This window comes from Cryptomeria japonica, chromosome 9 (assembly GCF_030272615.1).
Source record: "Cryptomeria japonica chromosome 9, Sugi_1.0, whole genome shotgun sequence".
NCBI lineage: Eukaryota > Viridiplantae > Streptophyta > Pinopsida > Cupressales > Cupressaceae > Cryptomeria > Cryptomeria japonica.
The window spans coordinates 336,925,295-336,948,274 of NC_081413.1; the positions used below are offsets into that span (position 1 = coordinate 336,925,295).

Consider the following 22,980-nt stretch of genomic DNA (forward strand, 5'->3'; position numbering starts at 1 on the left):
TAGTTTTGTTTGCTCGAAACATTTATTTGTCCAAATTCTTTGGAATTTTCTATTTGAAATAAAATTGGAGCTAAAATTCAACAAAACTATTTGAATTTTAGCTTTTGGAAGCCAGGTCTTTTCCTATCACTATAACCTAATCATCAAAATGTAAAATATAATTGCACACAACTCTTCTTGGCCATCATAAAAAAGTAACTTATGCCTAGAGTAATGTTTCACACGCAATAATGAACAATTATTACAAAAAGTAAATCCTCTTCAAAGAAAAACTTTAACATCAATTCCACCTACTTCTAGAGGATAAAGTTTGGCACATCTTTAAATTTTGGTTTCTACCATATAGCTGTCACAAGATGTTTACAAGTATCATTTGATTTTGCATTAAGTAGGAAGAATGCAAACCTCAAATTCTCCCTAATTACAGGAAATTGGAAACCCTGAAATCTAGATCGCAATTGTAGAAATGATTGCCGACTATGCCCATGGCGAAAGGCATAGAGTTAAAAAAATCTGCCATATCATTGAAAACAAGTATTTGATTTCAAATTAGTAAGATCTCTCAATAAACAATATTTATCCATTTCAGTGGCTTATCCAATCATAAAGGCTCGCTTGGAATGTGCGTTGGTTTGGCAACAGGTAATGGGAGAGAAACAATTCTAGTATACAACTTCTTGTTCAATTAAATACAATGATAAGATGTTTCCATTTTTTTATCAAAACTGAGTTGATTATAGTTCAATTTGGCATCTTCATCCTTACGTGAAGATGTGTGATTCGCATTATGAATATGGGGGGTTCCATACTGCCACCTGAAAAGGAGGACAAGAAATCCAAATCGTAATTATAGAAATCATTGCCAACCGTGCCCATGGCCAATGCGATAGAATTAAAAAATTCTGCCAAATCATTGAAAACAAGTATTTGATTTCAAATTATTAAGACCTCTCAATAAACAATATATATCCATCTCAGTGGCTTATCCAATCATAAAAGCCTTGCTTGGAGTGCCTTGGTTTGGCAACAGGTAATGGGAGAGAAACAATTCTAGCATACATCTTCTTCTTCAATTTAATACAATGATAAGATGTTTCCATTTCTATCAAAACTGAGTCGGTTATGGTTCAATTTGACATCTCCACCCTTGTGTGAAGATGTGCGATTCACTATGGGGGTTCCAAACTGCCACCTGAAAAGAAAGACACTTAACTCTGCCTTCTAGATTCCCAGGCCAATGTAAGAATATCAATTAATAGAAGCAAAGAGCCTATTCAATGACAACAACCAAGAATACCTTGGATGAGATATCTGTAACGTTGAAATCCTGGATAAAGCTTTGGCCAGCAGAAAATCTGAAGTTTGAATGCGTGAAAAGCCTTTTTCAGGTGAGATGTATTGATGACTAGATCTATGGAGTACCTCATGAGGATAATATTCAACTAGTCCATCAAAAGATTAAATGGTTGGTTGTTTGCTTTGAGTGCCTGATCATATAGCTTTAATTTGGCAAATTCATTCCTGAGAAATGACAATGAAGACATCCCCTAGTGACCACTTTTGTCCTGTACCTTTATCTGGTGGGTTGATGACTGCACGTTCAGCAGAAGCCAAACGATAACCTATCACAACTTCCTTTCTTTGCCGACCACGAAGCATAATTTCATAAAAATTCAGCTCTTCTTGATCATAGATATAAAACTCTGCAGGTCTTATGTACAATTCATTGCCCTGTTTTCATTAAAACACAATCATAAAGTTTCTAAACGTTGTAGTACCAATTGAGAAGAAAATAATACATTGTTGAGTTGAAAGAAATGCAATTTAGAACAGTTCAAATTGTAAGAAACATCAGACTCTTACCTCTTCTGCAAACAGCTCTTCCAGTACACGATTTATCTGCTTGTCCTCAGCTACCATGGCCAATGCCATACTAACAAGCTCATTGGATAGTACATAATCACTAATTTTAGACACTGACACAAGATTTCTTGTTCTAGAATCCAAAATTTCACTTATTATAATAGACTTGTCAGAAGCTTGTTGCATTTCACGAATCCAAGAACTATGAGAGTACCCTGCTTGACGAAGCTGAGTTACCTTAGGTTCTCTGTAAGGAAGACGCTTTGACTGTAACAAATTTGAACAAATCATTAAGTGACCAAGATTATATTGCTAAAATTTCCAACTATATTGTATTCAGTAAGTTTTTAAAATACAACATTTGATCTATCCATATGCAATCATCGTGAGTATGCATTTTTTAAGAATATTAGGTAACTTCTAAATTAAGTTATTGGCCCATCAAAAGTATTTCGAACTTTTAATTAGAAGGCAAAATATTTAACAATTAGAAGCGTTCCAATATATATATATATATAGTGGACCATGGACCTAGATTTGGGGACGGCAGCTGGCAGCAGAAATATATATATAGGTCCATGGCCCCCATGTTCTGAAACTCTGTAAAACACTGGATTTCATACACATCCATCTATTGTCAACACTCAACCATTTTAAAATCGATTAAGGAAATGTCTTTCAAAGAAACAATCACCTGGATATCACGTATCAGCAAGAGAGTAGCAAGCGATCGGGAATCTGAATGTACAACTGAACCTTCTAAAGACTCATCTGCAAGAATTAAAATCTGGAAATCAGACAATGTATCAGTATACTGTGAATCACAAGGGTTTTAGAAAAAAAAAAAATATTAGTACCAACTTCATAGTTCTAACAAGCACTATAATCTTCTGGCATTTAGGAAAACAATAATTATATATATACATAATTTTTAGGATCTTCTACACAAAAAGAAAGGTAAATTCTAATTTTTGCCACAAACTAAATCCAAATATATTAAATATTCATGACCAAGACAAATTGCTGAAAATGATACGGCATGTTTAAAATTTCTTGACAATGTTCATTTTTTAAAAGATCGGTCCTTTGTAAATAGACTGCAACACACAGTTTAACTGCAAAAGAGAATTTCTCTAAGCCTTCCCAAATTCAATACAATCTTCATTTTAATCTTTTGCAATTAGACTGATCTCTGAACAAGTTAGCTTACCTTCGGAGTAATCAATTGAAATCCTGAAACAAACCAAAGTCAGTTTCAATTCTATATTTTCATCTCACCATTGCAGATTTGAATAGCCATATCTGAGCATGTGATGGGTATTGTACTGATTTAGCACAGATACACATCACGAACCATCATGCAATATCTAATATGCAGTGAAACACAGGAATGTGTCCACCCCACATTTCCCTGCTGTTTGCGGGACGGGATATCTTCAAGACACGGGGATGGGTCGTGACCACCCCCCGCCAAACCTCTGCCATCGTTGGGACACCACTGAGACGACGGGATGTTGGCCGTCCAAGGGACACCTAGGAGTCTTTCATAGCCCCCACTTAGAAACTTGGTCTTTAAGCAAAAAATGGTGAAAATGGCATCCTTGTCTTCAACTCAGTCTCATTCTCTTCATCAGAATATACACATGAAATATAACATTTAAGTATAAGTCATCATACTTTAAATTATATTTCATGCATATATTAGCAAGATTTTTGAGAGTGGTTTCAAATCTCTAGGAATTATAATGTAGATTCTAGGTTTTAGAAGATATATAAATTTTCAGACCTAGTCAAATTTCAGTAATCTAATCAGCAACTTATCAGTATTCTCTCACTCTCTCTATCTCTCTCTTTATCTCCCCCAAACTATAGACTTATCTCTCTACCTATCACTCTTCCTCTATCCCCATCTACCTCTATCTATCTCACTCTCTAACCTCTCCCCCAAGATCTAGACATATCTCTCTACATCTCTCTCTCACCCCCAGACCCCCGCAAAGGGTACCCTCAACGTCGTTTTGGTGTTGCCCCAAACCCCCATCAAACTATAAATCTAAGCAAGTAATAGCCTAATCAGCCAATGATGAATCATGATCATAAAAATCTACATGATACATATCCCTTGTTGCAAATCTCTACATATTCATAGACAAAGCCACAATCAACACCCCCCCGAGGGGCACTACCCCTTAACTCTAAACCTCCGCCCACCATTCTTATTGTTTATGCAATCATTTCCATGTTTTTTATGTTTATTAGTGTAAAACTTTAAACTTCACTTAGTATGCCAAAGTTTCATTTGCAAATCTTAATACTTAATGTCGGTTTGTACTTTGCTCCCACAGTTCCGAAACCCTGCCCACCATTATAAATGTTCAAATTTCAAATTTTCAATGCAATCATTTTAATGTTGTTAATGTTTATTAGGGTAAACTTTACATAGTGTGGCAAAGTTTCATTTACAGTTCTTATACTTATTCCTTACACATCTTTTTATAACTAATTTTTCACGTACTACATGTATTTGAGCCATCCCGTCATCGTCCCCCCGCCATCCCCAAACTTAGGCCCTTGGTCCCCCCATTAGGAAACTTGGTAAAACATAGCTAAGAAAGTAAATTTGGAGATATTCCACATGATAGTGATCATTACACTATCATTATCCTGTATGAAAATGGTGTTGTTGCCTTCTTGGAAAAGAGGTTAAACATTTAGAACATAAGCTATGGTAATTTCTCCAAACACAAATCAAGCTGAAGAATATGTGATAGATGAAGTGGATGATTTATTTGGAATTTGAAGAAGCCAAAGTTGTTATATCCTATTCATTTGATCAATTAAGAAAATGTAAGCCATCCCTACAACTGTCCATATGGCCAAACTTTTTATTCCAAGTGTTAGAGACTAATGTGCGTGAAAGAGTCATGATCTCCTTGGCCCATACCAAACCAGAACATGATGTGTTAAAATTATCTACACCAGAAGTAGTCCACAATGATGACAATCTTGTAGTCAACAACCATGGTGTTAATGTGATATGGATGAATTTAAGGAATCTGTACAAGTTATTTAGGTGATCATGTTACCTTAACCTCAACCTAATAGATACGAATTGCTGCATGGCCTTTAATTATAATTTTACATCACAAATAAAGAATTACTTAAAGCAGCATAAAATAGATTAAATATAATAAACATAACACAAGTCAACTAAGGGTAAAAATTCACGAGTTTATTGTTATATTCCATACACAAATAAAGCTATTTGCAGAAACATGGCATACATTGGCAAGACTGCGATGCAAAATCAACATGCTTTATCTTTAAACCTCAAGGTGGATTGTTGTTCAAAAGTTATCTATGCCTTCATTATTCAGAGACTTTTTACCATTTAGCTTGCTGCACACCATTTATCCAAATCTCGGCTTCTTTTTTTGAACTGTCTCAGCTTGTAAACATGCATTGCTTCCAAACTTTCACTATTTTATAAAATTAAACCAGCATTTACCTACCTAAGACAAAAATATCATCTCTCCCAACCAAGGACAACTAGAGTCAAGGTGTTTTGTAGCTTACTAGGAGCCTCCTAGAACCTGTCTACATCATCAATAAATAGTTGTGTTGGGACTGATTAAAATTGAGTCAAGTTTAGAGGCCCAATCCAAATTTTTGCTTTGCATTTCCAAATGAGTCAGTTTGAATGGCCTAGTTAGCAAGGGGGTAAAATGGAGCCGGTTGATTTTCAGAGGGTAAGGCTCGGGATTCATGTCCCACACCTTTCATTTGGCCTATTCAGCGATGTGCAACTTTCAAAATTCAATTTGGATAAGTTTATGAGGTACCCATTTTGAGGGGTGAGCTGGAAGTGCATTTTAGGCACAAATGCAGATTTTATTGAGTAGCCTACTTTGAGCGATTATATATTTTTCCCTGTTGATCGTCATGGAGAATTTCAAAATGGATTCAATTCTATGCATAAATGTAAGTCAATTTGCAAAATTTCAAGTCTTGACGAATCCATTTGCTCAGTTTTTGAAGCCAAATCCATTTGCAGTTTCTATGTTTTGGCAAGTCCCTGTTTCGACAGCTAGTCGGAGCCCTGTTTCGCACAAGTGTAAAAGTTGCCTCAGTAAGCGTCATGCCATAATGATTGCTCCGGGTTATTACTGGTATAAATGATGAGCTACATTTCAAATTTCAAGCCTTTATCAATCCGTTTGATCGGTTTTCAAAAGGATTCATTTAGCCATCATTTTCAGTTATCCGTACTTTCAGTGCTATATCAGTTAATGTAGCCGTTTTTGTGAGCGCGTCGTTTGCATCCTGTCAGTCTGGTGATTGAACTGAGAATTCAAAGATTTAATATGTACTTTAAGGTACCTATGTTCCGAATTTGAGGACCTACGGATGTCGTTTGATATTTTTGAGAAAGGCGAAATGTGTTGCCAGGACATTGACTTCATCAGGTCCTCAATGTCGACAAAGCCAGTTAGGCATTTTCGGAAATTAATATCTCTTCGCTCGGGACTCGTCTTGAGAAACCGTTTGGTAGAAGTCATCCTTGTATATCAGAGTACACGCCTGTCAGATGGCGAGCTCCAGAAAGGTGTTTTGACAGGTTTGAAAATTACATCTTCGCGATTAAATGCGAAAATTGTGGCGTAATTGCCTGAAGGTTGTAAAATGCGGATTAATGATCCGAAAACGATGCCGATCGTTTCCAGAGGTATGTTTGAGGTCAGTGAAGCATTCCAGAGGCTAGTTGCTTGAAAACGAAAAAAAATTTAGTCGGACCCACTTTGGGGCCCGACCTGGCTCATGCCCGTGCATTAAATTTTATTGTGAAATGTTCTTATTTCATGGCGAGTAATGCATATCAATACTAGCTCAAATGCATATTGGCAAATTGGTTTATTAAGAGATGATTTCATTTCATTATGTGGGCATATAACTGAGAAGTTTTTATGGAACTTTATGGTATTCCTTTGGCTGGCAATAAAAACTTCAGAATTTGAATTCCAAGGTGTAGTTCCAAATTCCCAAACTCTGTTAATGTCCTCCTTGCTGTGTGTGAGGAACATGGAGGTTGAAAAGACATTAGAATGTCCTCAACAAATGCAAATGGGCATCCCACACTCCACGTGATTTTGCCAAGCATCCTCTCTGTGCTGAAGGTTACGCCATTGAAACTCCAAGGTGAATTGCAATTGGCAAGGTGCAGCATACTTCTCCCTCACGTTCTATGGTAGGGCAGCATTGAAACCTCAAGCGAATGGAACTCCAGCAATAGTATTTGCCAGGTGTATAACCAAACTTCATGAATCTCCATTTCATTTGCCAGATTTCTCCTTGTGCCTGGTGGATGAAGAAAGGCATTAAATTTTACACCAAATACCAATTTCTCTGCACAATGTGACATGGCTGAATCCATTTTAAATCTCAAGCCAAGTGATGCCTCTACGTGGAGAGTGGGGAGGTTTAAATTAAATACAATTGCAGATATGAAGTGAATTGTGGTGTTGGGAGGCCACATTAAACTCCAGCATCCTCCTTCTGCACAAGCTGTGGCTTTGAAAGGGGCTTTTAAAGAATACACTTTCAAACAGCAAAATCCAAACATCAGCACCCTCCCCTCCCATTCTCTCCTTGCTGTGCGTGGCATGGTGAAAAGCCACAGGGAAACATTCAAACAAATTTGAATGCTGGCAATGTTTTGTGCCATTCTCCTACCCCACATGAAGTCTCTAGTGGATGGCGAAACAGTTACAGCAGCAAACCAAAATACATTCAAGCAAATGCAATTGGCTGTTAAAAGCCATTCTCCCCTCTCTCACTTGCAAAAAAATGAAACATGAGTCTCACGTGGCATCTTCAGGGAGGGTTTCAAAAGAGTTTTTTAAACAAAAAGAAAATAAAACAAATGCCAGAGTGCTTGCTAGGCATTGGAATTTTAATGAAATGCAGCAACAGCAACAAGAGGCCAAACCTCCTACGTGATGTGGGGGAAGGAGGGGTTTTCAATTTTAAAAAAAAATGCAACAGCCCTGTTATCTCCTCCAAACGCCATGAGATTGTAGCATCTTCCAAATGCCATGAGTTGCGGAGGTAAAAGACATCACGGCAAAGGTAATAGACATTGGTGATGGAGTATGGTGCAGAATAGAGGCAAACCAGCAGCATCGATCCTCCCCTTTAAGCAATTTTGATGCCTCCTCCTAGTATGGCGTTGTTGAAAGGGCCATTGAATTCCAGGCAAATAAAAAAATCGCCATTAAAACCCAGGGAAAGAGCTCCAAAAGTGCAGCTCCAGGCTTAATCGCATTATCCCACATGCACTGGGAAGTGTTATTTTTAAATGTTTATACGCAAAGCTCCACGCATGTATAATGTCTAAGCCATAAAGGCTTTTGACGGATGGTGCTTGATGGCACCCAAGGTGGGCCCACGCGCGAGCACGGATCCCAAGGTGACAGAGGAGATGACTGAGCGACGACCAAGTGGACCCCATGCAGGCACGCTTCCCGAGGTAGACGGGCGAAATTTTGTAGAGGAAGGCCGGCTTAACGAGTGAGCAAGTTCGAGATGGATCAACGGTGCACGCTATTTCGCGAAAGGAAGTTGCGCGTAGTTTAAAACCAGCGAAGTTGCGAAAGCCAGGTGGCGGGTACAGTCAGCGGTCCAGCAGGCGGGTCCCGGTGAGGTGGCAGTGACGTGGCACACAGTTGGCGCACAGGTGGCAATCCAGTGGCGATGATGTGGCATTGAGGTGGTGTACACGTGGCAGCCAAGTGGCGGCCAAGTGGCGGATGAGCAAGGAACATGTGGCGATGATGAGGTGTCGTCCCAGGTGGCACCCAGTGGACCCCATCAACCAATCGAAGGCTGCCACGTGGCAAGGCGTCAGAGCACATCAGAGGCAAAAAAATTAAAATTAAAATTGTTTATTATATAGTTTAAACTATATGAATAAATGAAAAATTTAAATGATGGTGCAGATTGGGGAATTAATTCGCCCAGAACTCAATTTTTGGCCAAGGTATAAAGTGTTATATATTTTCGGAAAGCTCTCAGAATGAGGAATCCGATTATGAGGTTAATTTTGACAAATGTGGGATATTTTGGAAGCAGTATCCACGGGAACAAAATTCAGTTACAGGGGAGACACTTGGCAATTTTCAGTTGTAGATTTGATTCTCTTCCCTCTCCTTCTTATTCCCAATTCTTCTCAGTTGTAAGGGTTCCAGTTTTTGAGAGATTTGCTCCAAGGGAGAAATCCGAAATTGCAGGTTCCAGTGATGGCATCCTTTTATCAATGCAAATGACAGTGTGTTCGTCTATGTTTTCAGTGTTGTCTTTACTGTAGGTTTAGTTTCAGTTTGCAGGTTCACACATATGCAAGGCATGTGTGAGTTTCCATGAAATTGTCTCCAAAATGTACTCAGATTCATATAATTTCATATTATCAAGGATAATTTGAGTTGTCTCTTTTAGATTCATCTAAGAGTGTAATGTTGTCTTTTGGGTATTCTTCAAGGAAGGATTTAAATCCTAAAACCCAACATTAATGATTTTGAATGCATATTGGATATCTACATATAAGTATGGTTTTGTGACAGAGCAGAAGATTGTATTAATGTAAGGCATTTGTACATGAAAATTTAATGTTGAAAAGAACTTGCATCTGAGATTTCTCTTCTAGTTTTATGCATGACTCTGTGGCCTGGATAAGGCATTGGTCTCTTGTAATATTTAAAGGTTGTCAAAACACAATTTAAAAATCAAAAATCGGAATATCTTTTTATATTTTATTTTATGTGGAAGTGTCCCTCCATCTCATGATTCAAAATGTTGAGTTGCAAGTGTGGATCTAGCCCATCTGCAGTTATCTCTTAGTTTTTGAACCTTTTGAGATCTATCTGCTTTTGATTGATGCAGTCTTGTGTGTAATAGGTCTGATTAAATGCATCAAAGGTATACCCGCCTAGGTTTTGCAGAGCCTGAAGAGTAGAAGGATTCATATCCTTGTCATGTTGTCCAAGCCTTGAGGTGTTTCATTGATTGAGATTGGCTATCTCATAGATAGATTTGCAGGTATACTTGGGTTATCACTTTTGGTGAACAACAAGTTGGAATTGGGTTATAAAAAGAATTTCTTGTTGCAGTAATAATTGTTGGAGTCAAGATATTGTAGCATCCAAAAGTTGCAGATGCCCAACTTCAACATCAAGTAGCATATAAGTTTCAGAAAAGTGACACGACATAGTTGTACCTAAGTAAAGAGGCATTTAAGGCTGAAGAAAATTCAAGCTGATCAGATATGATCCATTGACATTCAAGGCCATATAAGTTTGTGAAAATATTTTAAGCTTTATCTATAACGCTACACACTGATCTACTCTATAGTAAATGCAAATAATCTAAAAATGTTTCGCCATGTCAATAGATTGGAACCCATTTTTCAAAGAGAGAGAGAGACTTCATCCCAGACTATCAAAGTTGTTACAGTGCAACATAAACCATCATGGAGAACTAGAGCTACCATCGAGGTCAACAACAAATTGTCACAAATGGGAAGGGTAAATCTCCAAATAAGTGGTATTCAACAGAAATGACAAAACTTTCCTCGTCTAAGCAAAAATTTGGTACTGATTGAGAAGAATGATAACAAATTCATAATCCCTCATGAATCATATTGAAACACTGATAATATCCAAACATATGATCTGTAAAGGTTAGAGACTGACAACATTCTAATGCTTAAGAATTTGAAATATTCCAAGTATTAAAGCTAGTTGATTCGCATTCAGCAACAAACTATCAAAGACAAGCGATAGCACCAGGGTATCAGCACCATAAGGGTTAGAATTTCAACACCAATTTGGCATCGACAACTCTTGTGCCAAAAATGGAAGTTATCAGAGAAGAGCTTGTTGATAGAAGACCAGGTACACCAAAACCATCCAAGAAAACCTTACAACTCTTAGAATAAGAAATTATTTTTATAAATATTAACCTTATATAACTCTTCCAAAACATGTACAAATAGTTTTGTTTTACATGAAGAAAGTGTTTTAGTTCCAGTAGCTGTGTATTCCATCTACAATTAAATTCAATTTATTAAAAACTCTGTCAAAAGAACAATAGTTCCTTGTCTGTCTTTACTTCAGCAAAACAATTTGAGAGATTGTTCCTATTGAATAGCCCATATGAATTGAACCATGACAATGTTCAGAATTAGCTTGTAAACTAGTGTACAAAGAACTGAAATGGCAAGGATAGATCTAAGACACTACATTTATGCTGATATGCAGTCAACTGACTCTTCCCTTGATAATCAGATCACTGAGGCTTTCTATTAGCAACTACAGATGACAAAAATATATGATATGACTAACTTTTCTGGATAAGATGTGAAAATAGATAACACATGAAATTTGGCCAAAAAAGATGTCATTGGAGGCCATCATGCTGATGCCCTCCAAAGGTTTGCTTAGTAAGAATACAACCTTCCATCCTTAATACAGAAAGAGTTAACATTCTGAGTAGATTGACCAGTATAAGAAACAAAACATAGAATTATCCTAAGTACATCCTTAGACCCTGATGCATAAGACATCAATATAAAAAAAACACTTAAGCCTTTTAGAACCTTTCCATAACATATAGAGTATGATATAGCATATCATGAAGCCTTGTTATATGACTTGAGAAATATACTAGAAAATCACAGCATAACATTTTCTCAGTCCAACTTATCCAAAATTCTTACTGAATCAAAGGTCTCTAGTGGAAGACTCTCAAGGTGGCGGCGGATAACAGCATTCCCCTTCCTATGAACAAGTGTAATATTTTCTAGCCCAGATAGATCAAGACCACCATCAAATAACTTATTTTCTCTGTCTTCCAAAGGCACCTCATTAAACATCCACAACTCTGAGTCCGGTGCCAACAGAGCCTCAAGAACCTGCAAAAGAAAATTATTACTAGCCATGTCATAAAATGGACAAAAAGATTAAATGGCAACAAAAAAAGACGGTAACTATCTACTAGTTATTAAGGATTAAAATGCTTTTAAATAGCATAAGTTGAACAAAAAGGAAACAGGAAGAATGGTTTTGTGAGATCATGAAAAAATAGAGCCTCAAAGATTAGAGAAGGACAAACTAGATTTGAAGGAAACCCACTTTTTAACATATTGAGCATAGAGATGCTGTCAAAATATTGCAATCAAATTAAATTATTGTGCTTTGCATGGGGTAACCTACTCTCTTACCATAATCATATCATCAATGTCACGACGCCAGCCACAGAAAAGAATCTTCTCTGGAAACTTCGGAGGAATAAAAACTTTAGGTAGAAAGCCCCTTCGTACCTGCAGATTATTGGAAGAGATGAGCAAAATAATTCATGGCCTGTTAAAACAAGCGCTGACCTTGACCATATTATCAACCCCCATAACCTTCCACCAGTAATTTTAGGATAGCCTTCTTAATTTTAGGAGATCCTTTCTTGTTTTAGTGATGTTTACCAGTAGTCATTCTCTAGCCTAAAAATTCACAGGTTACTTTTCTAAGCTGTATCCTTATCCTTCCTCATGACCAGAGATATGGAAGCAATTTACTAGTGTGAAAGCCAAGGAACCTTTTGATTAGCCCAGCTTCTTGCATTCGAGAAGACTTATCAGTAAGATTGTCTTATTTGTTAAGGCCATTCCATTTCTCTCGATGATGAAAGCCACAAAACATCAATGCAATACCTAAAAACCTGCAGAATAAAAAAAAAATGACAACATGCAGCCATGATAATTGAATTGCAAGTGTTGTATGAATGAAGACACGAAAAATCTAAAGTTAGAACTCAAGTAACACATAATCCTGAAAGAAAACATTACTTTCTGCAACTATTTTGTGAAATAATAATTAAAATATATTTCAAGGTTTTTGTAGAAAGTGTTATCAGTATTTGACAAGAAAATACATAATTGCAGATTCTAATAGATATGTCAGATTATGATGAAATATGTTGCTGTAGGATTTAATGTAACTAGCCAAAATGCTTCCATGGAACATAAGATTGGAGAAGTTGAATTATTTCAATTTGTAAAGAACACTCTCAAGATATCCTCGAGATTCATCCCAAAAATAATACACATGACTTTAATCATTCAACAAGGCTACACCCAAAATTTGACGTTAACAGCTGAGATTGTCTAATGATTGTCCAATAAATTTTTGTCTAATATTGTCTGGGAGATCAGGATTTCTCATAGAGGAATGCCTGTTATCAAGCGTAGATAAAAAGAACATCTCGTGATAATGAAATAAGAATCCTTAATGGACAGTCTTAGATTTTAGAGAAGGAACTGTAAAACAAGACCCACTTAGATTTGGTGGTGGTAGACGTTGTGTAGGGTCCACAATTACTTTCCTACTATAAAGCAGTGCATGCTAGGAGTTCCATGATTTTGGAATCGATTGGAAAGTCAATTTCAGGATCTAATGGAGTACCATACAATTTTAGGATCGAATGGAGAAGTCATATACAATTTTCTCTATTCATATTCTAGAGTTTCTGTGTTTGATATCCAGCCCGAATCATTCAACCTTTCATATCAGATGATACTCGAGTAAACTTGTATTTGGAGTTTTTGTACTTAGCACTCAAGTCAAGTCATATAATCTTCAGAATAGATCTTGCTTCAAAAAATATTGGCACAATAATTCATTTAGAGAAGTTAAGACTTAAACTTAGGACCTTCCATTTGTTGTTGAAGTGTTCTACCAACTAAGCTATTGAACTCTTCGACTCTTTGACACAATGGCATTTGACATTTTGATTTGTGTATGTAAACTTCAAAGTTCAACTTTACCACTGTTCTTGTTTTCAAAGTTCTATGTCATGATATTTTCTGGAAATTATTAAATTATATTAAAAAAATTGGCATCTCCAAGTACCCCGTCTCCTATTTTTGAAAATTAATTGCAATGGTACCAGTACCAGTCTCCCAGTACCCGTCTCCTACTGACCTTGATAGCACTCAAATTAGATGAGCAAATGAATACTGCAACTTGAATAGCTTAACTCTAGAAGAGAACCAAACAGAGCACTATATTTAACATTCTAAAATGCAAATAGCAGTTAAACAAAGTCACATGACATGGATATGGGAATGACTAGACAAACCAAATAAGCAAAGTATGCATAAACTTACCCGTCAGCCATAAACTTAATAAACAAAGTATGCATTAAAACAATATAGTACAAATGTTGAAGATTTGAGATATTTTATGTATCTTTTAATACATCTAGTTTTTCCCAAGATTTGATTCTTGCACAGTAGCGAGACCAATTATTGTCAAGTACACTAATATTCTTCAGAGATAGCTGTCCAAGAACAGATTTGAACGATTATGTCATGTGCTCCCCAAGTTCAACAAGATTGGCTGACAAAACAGATTCACCCGACATTAGCATTTGACTAAGTTTTAACGGCTTAACTCACTTTCTTGAATTGTAGCAAATGACAAGTTCCCAGCCACATTGAAATTTGTGGTGAAGATGTTTCAAATGGTCCATTTCACTCTTTAAAAACATTGTCAAAATCATCCAAATAGACTAAAACAAATTTGTTGATACCCATGACTCCCTGGAAGGTGGTCCCTAAATTTGACAATCCAAAAGGCATTCACTAATATCCACTTGGTGGCGATGTCATTTTGTGTTGATCCTCATCCCACACACAAATCTGGTTATAGTCAAAGAATCCATATAGCCAAGAGAACACTTTGAACCTAGTGACTATTTGTAGAATATGGGATGGGGCAATGATCTTTAAATGAAGCCCAGATCCTGGTGCACATCCAGATAAATGCTTCATGGTGACCATATTGGTAGCAAATGTTCGAACTAGCTCTGGAATGTTGCCGAGCTGCAGCTTTTGCAAAGATTTGGGCAGAGAAATCCAATTGGATTGGTCATCAAAGCAACTATTCCAGTCAAAGATGGCAAAATCAAGTTAAAACCAAAACAAAAGTCATACTTCACAAGATCCTAAAGCTAAGATTTTGTAACAAAAAATGGGTTTTGGCACTTATATGATGATGGCTGATGAAGTCAACAAAAAAGCCACTATTATTTCCACAGCAAATCAAGAAGAAGAATCAGGCTTATGGACTATGCAATTTGATGGAAGTTGTTCTAGCATAAGTTTGGGACCTAGAGTTGTGTTGATATCACCAAAGGGTAAAATATAGCCTTTTTCTTACTAATTACAATTTGATTGTACCAGCAATACTGCAAAATATGAGGTACTTTCGGTAGGGCTTAGGAATGTTCATGATATGAGAATCAAATTGTTATGTGATGTCCCCATCTAAACAATCAAAACATGATAATTCCACTCTAAAATAGAATTTAATAATAAAAATAATACAATTAAAATATTAATATATATATATATATAACCAAATAAATAAATAGAATGAACTAAATAAAATCTTAATAAACAAGATTTAATATATAATTTATATTTATTAAATATTAATATTAATTTCATATTTATCAAATAATAATATAAATTTTACGGTTACCATATTATATTATTGACAAAATAACAAAGTAATTAGAAAACAAATATAATAATAAGTAAATTCAGAAAAATAACTATTCAATAAAAGACAATATAATATAAAATATAGAAGTCATCCTGATCAATAAATAAAGTTGATTATTAAATCAAATATAAATAAACTGCTGTTGTCAGAGATTGTCCCCTCACAATAAACAGTGATATTCAGTAATGTAATCAAAACTAATACAAATTATGTTTTAAGTTTTAACTACTGATTTTCATCTCTTTCAACTAATCGATATTATAACATTAAGTTGTAATGATCAGCACTTATATCCTCAATGTAATCACAAACTATCAATAATGGACTATCAGTACAAGGATTAATATCCAAATAATAATAATTTGGTTCGATCATATATGACAAACCATTCCATATACAACAGTTAGCATATGATTAATAAGCATTATGAAAGGGTTCGATAATGAATAGAAGTGTCTTCTTATTGCCAAAGAATGCCACCTTTCAGTTTGGGCGATATAAAAATAAGAACTTTCCCACTTCATTCGGGGGGCATAGTATAAGTCGTAGTTGAAATTAAAGATCTGAATTAAAGTCTGAATCAAAATCATTTTTTCCTGGGCTACGGGGAATAAGGTGTTGAAGGTTTATATCCCCAAAAGGATTTGTAATGCTTAAAGTGAGCTCACGTTATCGGCAAAGAAGAAACTTAGACAATCATTGCAAATGCGGAGGCAGCTAATTATCGGGAGTGTGTGAGTCCACCATTAGAGCATTCAACAAGAAAACGTGGACAGCGATCATATTAAACAGCAATATATGGGAATATAAGTAATATTATAAATAACGTAATATATGATTAATATCAGCCACCATATAAAATTAATAATTTGTATCAGTGTCACGCAAATAAAGCAGCGCCAAAGATGAGATTGGGATTCCACTGAGATATGATTAGTCCACGAGGTAATGTTTATCAAAGGATATGGTTACGTGATTCAAAGGCAGTGACTATAATCACAACCAACCACTACCAAGTTAGATTGAATAAGATAACCTATGCGCCTATCATAAGATTAAGATTGGTAAAGGTAATCGATAACCAAATTAGTAATGAAGTGGTGCGTTAACATAAGACATGTCTCTTGGCAGCATAACTTATCAGTCCCACGAAGATATAAGAAATCATTCACAATCGTCCCAGGAGGCATCGTGGAAGTTTGTCTCTTATTAGTAAACCATTTTGGATCGCTCCTTGTGAGCAATTACCTTGAGCATACTATCGGTTGCATAAGGAACCAAGTCACCAGTCAGGGAGAACACCATATCTTATTATAAAGGAAGAAATACCACGTGGGGGGCCTCTGATCTGACAGAGATATCAGAATTTAAGAAAAAAGACTTCAATGGAAATTCAGGTCATATTCGAAGAAGCTTGCCAAAGTGCTTTATGGGCCCACCCAATAATTATTCAGAATACTATAATAAAAGAATCTTCCAACAGTATTTGCAGAAAAGGTCGAAGATTTCACAACTTTTGTTGTGTTTTTAGCAGCAGCTCCACTATAGGGACTGGGGCCAATTGTAATATTTGGAGATATTGATTGTGTTTTTAATTTCAACACCACTTAAGCTTTTACAAGGAATTTGGGAATTTTTGTTTGTGATTTGAGCAATCAATATTACCAAAGGGTTAACAAATATTATTGGAGTCAACAACATGCTGAAGAATTTTGTTTGGGTAAATCAGAGAGAGAGCCAAGATAAGTTCTACTCTTTTTCAATTCAATATTTTAATGAAATCTGTTCAGTTTTAATAAAGTTATGTTTATTAATATATTACCATTCTCATTTTAATTTGAAATTGATGTCTCAAGACTAAATTATGGTAAGTCTGAAATAGGGCCATTACATGTTAAAATTGAAGGAGATGTCCAATTGATTGTCAAACAAATCAAGGAACACTTCCAAGTCAAGAAGAATTGCCTTCAACATTACAGAAACCAAATATGGGATGCAATAGAGTGGTTTCATGCCTTTTCTATTCAACATATTCCACATATAGAGAACAATAGAGCTGATGCTCTTGCTGTTTCAGTTTCTTTATTTATGCCACATTCAATTTTTTAGCACAACACATTCACAATTGAGTTGATCTATCGGCCAGTTCTACCAGACAATTCAGAGAATTGGCAGGTTTTCAACAATGACTTTCAGATTGTTAATTTCCTAGAAGTTAATAATCATTTCAGCAGCTTATTCTTCAAAGGAATTTCTTCTCCTTACCAAGAATAAATTTAAGAAGAGGGTGGGGCAGAGGTCAATGCTCAAACCAGAATTATTCAATTAAAGTGTTATAACATTCTAAAGGGTTTAGTGTCCTTGGAGAACATTTTTATAGACACAACCAATAGATTCCATATCAAGTTAGTTCTCAAGCAAAGACGTTAGTTGAATATGATCAAGTCAATATCAGTACAACTGAGGAGCCCCAAGTTGTCAATTTGGGTAAACATTGTCCTCTTGAAGAGAGAAAAAAGTTCATGACCAATACAATGGCACTATAATCTGCAAATACAAGGCACCATCTACGTGGAGATCCAAAAGATGTTAGTAGCAACAATTATGTTTCCAATAAATCATTCAACATGGGTATCAAATATTGTCCCTATTCACAAGAAGAATGGAGAGATCCGAATATGCATCAATTTTCGAAATCTAAAACAAGCTTCCTTGAAGGATAATTATCCTTTGCCAATCATGGACCATAATCTTCAAACAATGCCAAGCTCAAAGATGTTATTACTAAATGGATGTTCAAAATACATTCAAAATGCAGTTACAATCAAAGATCAATACAAGGCAGCAATCACTACTGCATGGGGTACCTTTGTCTATGAATGGATGTTGTTTGATCCCATTAACATAGGTGCTACTCTTTGATGAGCAACGAATTTGGCATTTGATGACTTGAAAGACAAGATAATTGAATTATACTTGGATAATCTTAAAATCTTCTGAAAAAAAATGTAAAGATCATTTGTAACACTCGGCAAGTGTGTTTGAGGGATGCAAATTTCCTGGTATTTCTTTGAATCCAAACAAATATATTTTTGCAATAACTGAAGGAAAGTAATGAGACCACATCATTTCTAAGAGAGGTTTGATGCTATTAATCGTCTACCTCTGCCAACTAGCAAGACAAGTGTATAGTTTTTTCAGCAAATTCATTTTCTTGCAAACGTTTGTACCTTATTTTTCAAAGCTCATGCAGCAGATATCACCTATTGTGAAGAAGACTGAAGCTTTCAAGTGGACAAATGAAGGAAAAAAGCTTTCATAAAGATCAAAGAATCTATTAGTAAAGCTCCAATTTCGGTACACTGTAACTTTTATATCTATTGTTATGTTTTAGAGAATACTATGTCAACCATTCTCATGCAAAAGCTGAAAGAAAGAAATGTAATCTCCTATCATTTCTAAAAGTGGCAATTTTATATGCCATATTCACAAATTGAAAAACATGCCTATACTATGGTAAAAGAAGTCAAGAACTTTAGGTTCTACGTCTAGATTTCTCACCCTAGAGTCTTTGTGCCAGATTTGTCAGTGAAAAACCATTTTCACTTAGCGAGAGTTGTGCTCAAAATGGGAAAAGTGGACAGCAAAGGTCCAAGAATATGATCTTGAAATCAAGCCTACCAAGCTAAGAAATGGGAGAGGATTGTGCCAACTCATAGCTAAGGGTGGAGATAAGGACAACAAAGACATTGAATCAATAGGAAATGAATCCCCTTTGGTATTGTTTATCAATTACATCAATGAATGATATAAAAAACTAGCAGATTATTTGATGTATGGAGATTGTTCAAGCTATATGGAAAAGCAACAAAGAACTTTGAAGTTGAAAGCACTCAAGTATCTACTATGGAAATATGTATACAAACGAAATGGAACTTTCTTGAAATGCATAAGTAAAGAGCAACAACAAAAGTTGTTGGAAGACTTTCATGAGAAAGTCTGTAGTGATCACTCTTCATCATGGATTATAGCATTCAAAATATTGAGAGCACAATACTATTGGCCAAGCATGTTCCATGATTCATACAAGTGGGTGAAAAAATGTCAGACTTGTCAACAATTCAGTGGAAAAATTAAGTTGGCAACCATTCCATTCAAACCATTTTCAGATTTCATTGGGCCTTTCAATCCAAATTCAAGCACAGAACATGTATATGTTCTTACTGTGACAAATTATTTCACAAACTGGGTGCAGGCCATTCCAACAAAGCACACTACTCCAAAATTTGTGTCATTTTGTGAAAGAGAACATTATTTAACGCTTTAGGGTGCCTCACAAGATTGTAACAAATAATGCTTCAAGTTTCTCTTCTGAAGAGATCTTAGATTTTTGTTTTGAATACGAGATTAATTTGCCATACTCATCAAATCATTACCCTTTGGGTAATGTGCAAGCTAAATCTTCAAATCAGAATACTGTCACAATCATTCAAAAATTGGTGCATGCCAATCAATATACCTAGCATAAAAAGCTATATGATGCCTTGTGGGCAAACAAGATTACACCAAAGAGGGTTATTGTTATATCACCATTCATCATTATACATGGGACTTAAATAATTTGTTGAACACGAGAGATATCAGCATTACAGCTAACCAAAGTGATTAAAGATGATGAATTCAGAGAAGCTATTAAGAAAGTAAATCATGTACTTAACCAAACTTGAAAAAGATAGAGCAGAATTGGTCAATAGGATCATCAATCATCAAGAGCAAATAAAGAAAATATTTGACAAAAAGACTTGTCAAAAGGACTTCAAAGTTCATAATCTCATCCTACTTGACATGAGCAAAAAAGAATGCATGGAGATCATTGATCATCAAGGAGGAGTGAAGAAAACATTTGACAAAAAGGCTTGTCAAAGGGACTTCAAAGTTCATGCTCTCATCCTACTTGACATGAGCGAATAAGAATGCATGGCAAATTGGGTTCCTTGTGGCTAGGATGTTTCAGGATTCATCAACTTAGAGAAAAACTACTTACTTTCTATCACATTTGGAAGGTACACATTTTCCATTTCCCTATAGTGGGCAGTATTTGAAGCATTTCATTCCTTGGGGATTGAAGGGGTTTCTCCTTTTGTTCTTTTTATTGTGTTTCCCTATGTTGTGATGTCTCTGTAACGTCAGAATGTATTTCCTTTATGTATTATTAAAACTCGTGTTTTGTTAGACAATCTATGAGTTTCATCCTTAGGTGATTTAGCCATGCTTTCAACTCTTTTACCCAACTCATAAAGCAACAATCAACTTGTAAACCCTAAGATTATTAAGTCCTTTATATGCTGCAAGTATCTGCCATGGTCCCCAGACAAAGCCTATTATTGTACCCAATCCAAAACTCAATTGCAGTACAAGAAGCTCCTTCATCAGCACCATCTTCGTTGTTTGAGTCAAAAGTCAAAGTTGAAAAAATCATTTTTTTACTGAACTGAAAATTGTGTTGTAGTCCAAAAGTTGTTTTTAACAAAAACAAATTATATCCTAACTCGAAAAGATTCAATTGTTGAATGTTCATAATTTATCCAAAAAAATTAAACTTTAATTATTAATTAAATAATTATTTATTATTGGTCATTAATTAATAATTTTAAAAAATGAATTATTATGAAATATTAATTTTTTATTAATAATTTAATATTAAATATTTATTAATATTATTGTTGATTTTACCCCTCCTTTACAAGCCCTAATTTACAAGTTTCAGATTTTGAATTTCAGAAATCATTTGTCCCTTCAACTCCACTTGCATGGCTCTGAATATATTCTTCGATTGTAAATACTATCCTTAAATAGCTCAAAAAAATACCTGTTTGGCCTACATGGTTAGTAATTAAAACACTAGGCAGATATGTTAGTATTGATCAATCCTTTATCATGAAAGAAATTTTAAGTGTAGTGTTGTATCAAAATTTGGAATTTATTGTATTAAGTTAATACTAGCTGGACTATGGTCCCGGGCAAGGCCGGAGGTTTTCTCACCTCCACTCTTTCCTACCGGCGCTCGCACGAGTGGAGCAATGTAAATTTCAAATAATTAATAAAAAAATTTTGGCCTCGGCCTCTTACCGATCAAAAAAAAAAAATATTATTGTTGATTTATTTTATTATTTACTTTCAAAGTTATTATTATGTTAAAAAATAATATAAAAATAAATTACTTTTTATATTATTCATTCAAAAGTTTAAGATTTTAAAAATGTTGAACAAAAAAGGCAGCAGCATGCTTCCATAAAGCGCACTGATTTCTCTTTGGGCACACATTTTTATATCTGAGGTATCTGAGGTCTATTTTAAAAAAACAGTGAGGCTGCCAAAGTGCACCTATTCTTCTTTTTTTTTTTTTAGATAAAATATTTATTACTGATAATATATTTTTTTATTAACTAGTAATTACAATTTTTAAATAAATCAAAACTGAAATTTAATTTTTTTAAATCAAAGTAAAAGTCTATAAAGAAGTCTGCATCTATTATTCCTAAGTAAGCTCATTTTTGCTATTCATGAGTAAATATAATATTTTTTGATTTTCTGAAGGTCTCCAAGATTGATTCCAAGCATTGTGGGGAAGATTTTTTTATGGTAACAGCTGGGATTGAAAATTTTCAGAGCTTGACATATTCTATTTTGCATCATTTAGTGTATACTTCATGCTGATCACTCCAATTTCAAGATTCTGATTCTTATTTCCAGTGTGTTCACTTTGGAGTTTTCCAAAGGTTCAGGCTATAAGAAATCGTTTCTTAGCAATAGCGTTGCACGATAGTGTGCTAGAGCCCGAGAAAAGTTCATCGAATTCATCACATAAAGTCACAAATACTACTCAAGGTCACATCAATTCTATTGCTTTGAAATCAGAGAAAAAATAAAAGATAGAAGTAACTTGGCAAAACAATGGTTAGCAATTGATTGATCCAAGCAGTTTCATTTCCGATCACTTTTCAATTCCTGGAGTTGGTAATACCATGTACTCAACATTATGAACCTAGTAATAGGCTCGTCATGTCTTTAAGTTTAGATAATCAGGCGATATGCCGTTTCAATGCAAATAGTCTTAATTTGACATTTAAGTTGCAACCTTTTCAAGAAACCCAGTTCATCAACTTTCAGAAATGTGAAGAACAATATAAAAATAATTTGCAAGATTGTCAAAAGAGATTGTCAAAAAATGGATAGTTGAATCCAGTATACATTCATCGACATGATTTTAAAGAAGAGCTTGGTTTAATTGTCGTAATGTAAAACAGGGTTACAAGACAAGTTGAAACATGGACTTTCAAATCATGGAAGTATATTTGATCAATCTCATCAACAAAGAGAAAAAGCCCATTGATTGGGGCTCTATCATCAATCATCGCATCCATACTCAATAAATTATTTCAAGACCAATTATTTTCATATGATGTCATATTTAGTATATACATTGATTTAGTCTCCAACATTC

At 35.1% G+C, this 22,980-nt stretch overlaps 1 protein-coding gene across 2 annotated transcripts in view; it reads right to left on the minus strand.

Moving 5' to 3' along the window:
* Positions 1-309: 309 nt before the first annotated feature.
* LOC131029720 (probable ion channel POLLUX) overlaps positions 310-22,980 on the minus strand; it is an 89,196-nt gene continuing 66,525 nt past the window's right edge. Inside the window, exons 8-13 of one of the 2 annotated variants that reach the window (XR_009102813.2) lie at positions 12,137-12,235; positions 11,633-11,827; positions 2,558-2,650; positions 1,864-2,130; positions 1,298-1,731; positions 310-1,192 (exon numbers count right to left, since the gene is read on the minus strand). Coding sequence is in view for 1 of the 2 variants with exons in the window: in XM_057960342.2 (XP_057816325.2) it covers positions 1,516-1,731; positions 1,864-2,130; positions 2,558-2,650; positions 11,633-11,827; positions 12,137-12,235 (870 nt within the window). In the remaining variant the exon portion in view is untranslated. Of the gene's footprint in view, positions 1,732-1,863; positions 2,131-2,557; positions 2,651-11,632; positions 11,828-12,136; positions 12,236-22,980 lie in introns of both variants that reach the window. The other variant, XM_057960342.2, reaches the window with a different exon arrangement.